This window comes from Antrostomus carolinensis, unplaced genomic scaffold (assembly GCF_000700745.2).
Source record: "Antrostomus carolinensis isolate BGI_N321 unplaced genomic scaffold, ASM70074v2 scaffold44095, whole genome shotgun sequence".
Lineage (NCBI taxonomy): Eukaryota > Metazoa > Chordata > Aves > Caprimulgiformes > Caprimulgidae > Antrostomus > Antrostomus carolinensis.
Genome location: NW_010315201.1, coordinates 1 through 2,091, shown reverse-complemented (window position 1 = coordinate 2,091; position 2,091 = coordinate 1). Strand labels below are relative to the sequence as shown.

General features: G+C 55.8%; 1 protein-coding gene across 1 annotated transcript; it reads right to left on the bottom strand.

Annotated features, from left to right (window-relative positions):
* Positions 1-266: 266 nt before the first annotated feature.
* Positions 267-1,955, bottom strand: LOC104518979 (40S ribosomal protein S4; the record flags this gene model as incomplete). The annotated part of the gene is made up of 3 exons (XM_010167879.2): positions 267-512; positions 1,089-1,186; positions 1,748-1,955. Coding segments are annotated over 3 exons (552 nt in total), but the record flags the coding sequence as incomplete, so codon positions are not given.
* Between the last annotated feature and the right edge of the window lie 136 nt (positions 1,956-2,091).

Below are 2,091 nucleotides of genomic sequence, written 5' to 3'. Positions count from 1 at the left end.
CCCTTCCAACCCAAACCAGTCTGTGATCTTATGAATCTCTCTACAGCTCCCCAGAGCCTTTTGCTCACAGCCCCGCCACAGCCAGGCTCAAGCAACTTCTCCACCAGCTTCTACTTGGTGCCTCTTGGTCTTGGAATCACTCCAAGTCCTACACCAAATGCCTCCCATTGCCAGCACACAGGAGGAATCCCAGCTCCAGCTCGAGATGCCCCAGGAAAACAACTCCATTCCCAAGGCTGCCATCACTGCCTCTCTACTTTAGATACCTGGCATTGGTATTTCACTTCCACACTGCTCTCAACAGTGGGGAAGATCGCAACACGGGATACAAGACACATACCTGTGTCAAATTTGATGAAATCTGTGATCTTGCCCGTCTCCAGGTCAATCTGGACCGTGTCATTCACCTTGATGAGGGGATCTGGATAGCGGATGGTGCGGGCATCATGAGTGACCAGATGAGGGATTCCTTTAGTGCCCACGAAGATCTTCCTCACCTTGCACAGCTTGTACTGCAAACAAACCCCAACACTGCTCAGCTGAGGGACAGACCAGGGGGCTCAGACCCCACGTAAAACCCCCCGACACTCCAGGGCTCGCAGCAGGAGCCAGCTCAGTGCCCCAGCAACGCCTCTCGCAGGGCTGCCATGTGGTTGGGCTACAGCCCCACCTGAAAACACCTCAGGAGCAGCTGCCCCACCCTGGGCTCTGGCCTCCACACAAACACTGGCTGCACTGTCCCAGGAAAACACCCAGAGCAGTTTCCTCACGTTGCCCTGAAGCCCAGTGGAGGTCACACAGTGGGGGCTGTGAGGCTGCCTTTCTTCAGGCTTCAAGAGATACGTATCCCTCCTCCAGGGCACCTCAGTCTCCTGGGGTGACCCCTTCAAGGCCTTTCACCCTCAACCCCTTCACACGACACTTTGGGTGTCACAGGTCAACACAGCGCAGCAGCTGGAAGCAAAAGGCTTCACACGGACTCAGCTCTCAGGGAAGAGAGGCCACAGTTCCGGTTCAGGAGATGCCACAAAGCAAACACCACCCCAGCCAAACCCAATGGGGTCACACCAAGCTGAAGCCCCCCTCACCTTGGCCTCCTCAGCTGTGATGCGGTGAACAGCAAACCGGCCCTTGGTATCGTACACCAGGCGGAAATGCTCGCCTGTCTTCTCGATGCTGATGACATCTGATTTCAGAGAGGGAAATAAAACAGCAGCCAAGTGACCCAACATGAAGCTCAGGTTCCAGAAGAACTAGAGACGGCTGAACCTTTCACACTCCAGGTGTGAACAGCAAGGTCGGTATCTCCTCCTGACCACAGGCTCACATCTTTTACTGGGATAAAGTGGAAATTAGCAGAAAAAACCTTCCAAAGGCCGAAGTCTGAACAACAACTTACACATACATGAGCAGGCTACGGAGGAAGCTGTGGCTGCTCCTCCCTGGAAGTGTTTGTGGCCAGGTTGGATGAGGCTTTGAGCAACCTGGTCTAGTGGAAGGTGTCCCTGCTGCTGGCAGTGGGGTTGGGACTGGATGAGCTTTAAGGCTCCTTCAAACCCAAACCAGTCTGGGATTCTGTGATATCCGGCTTGGGAATTCACTGCAGCACACGACTCCAAACTAAATAACAACTGCTGATAATTATCTTTTCTTCAGCTCCATCAGGAAGCATCTTTACTCCCAAATTCAGCCTCACAACTCGGCCGCAGAGCTGCCTGAGATCCCTGCCACAGCCCTCCCTGCTCACCCATGAAGCCTGAAGGGTAGGTGATGTCCGTGCGGACTTTGCCATCGATCTTGATGAACCTCTGCATGCAAATCTTCTTCACCTCGTCTCCTGTCAGGGCGTATTTCAGCCTGTTCCGTAGGAAGATGATGAGGGGGAGGCATTCCCTCAGCTTGTGAGGGCCTGTCGATGGACGGGGCGCCTGCAAACAGAAGCTCTCTGCTGGGTGCTCAAGCACAACAGCAGCACCCCCGGGCTCAGCGGCACCCCCGAGCACACCCGCACCCCTCGAGCTCACCCGCACCCCCGGGCTCACCCGCACCCCCGGGCTCACCCGCACACCCCACCGGGCCCGACCACCCCTC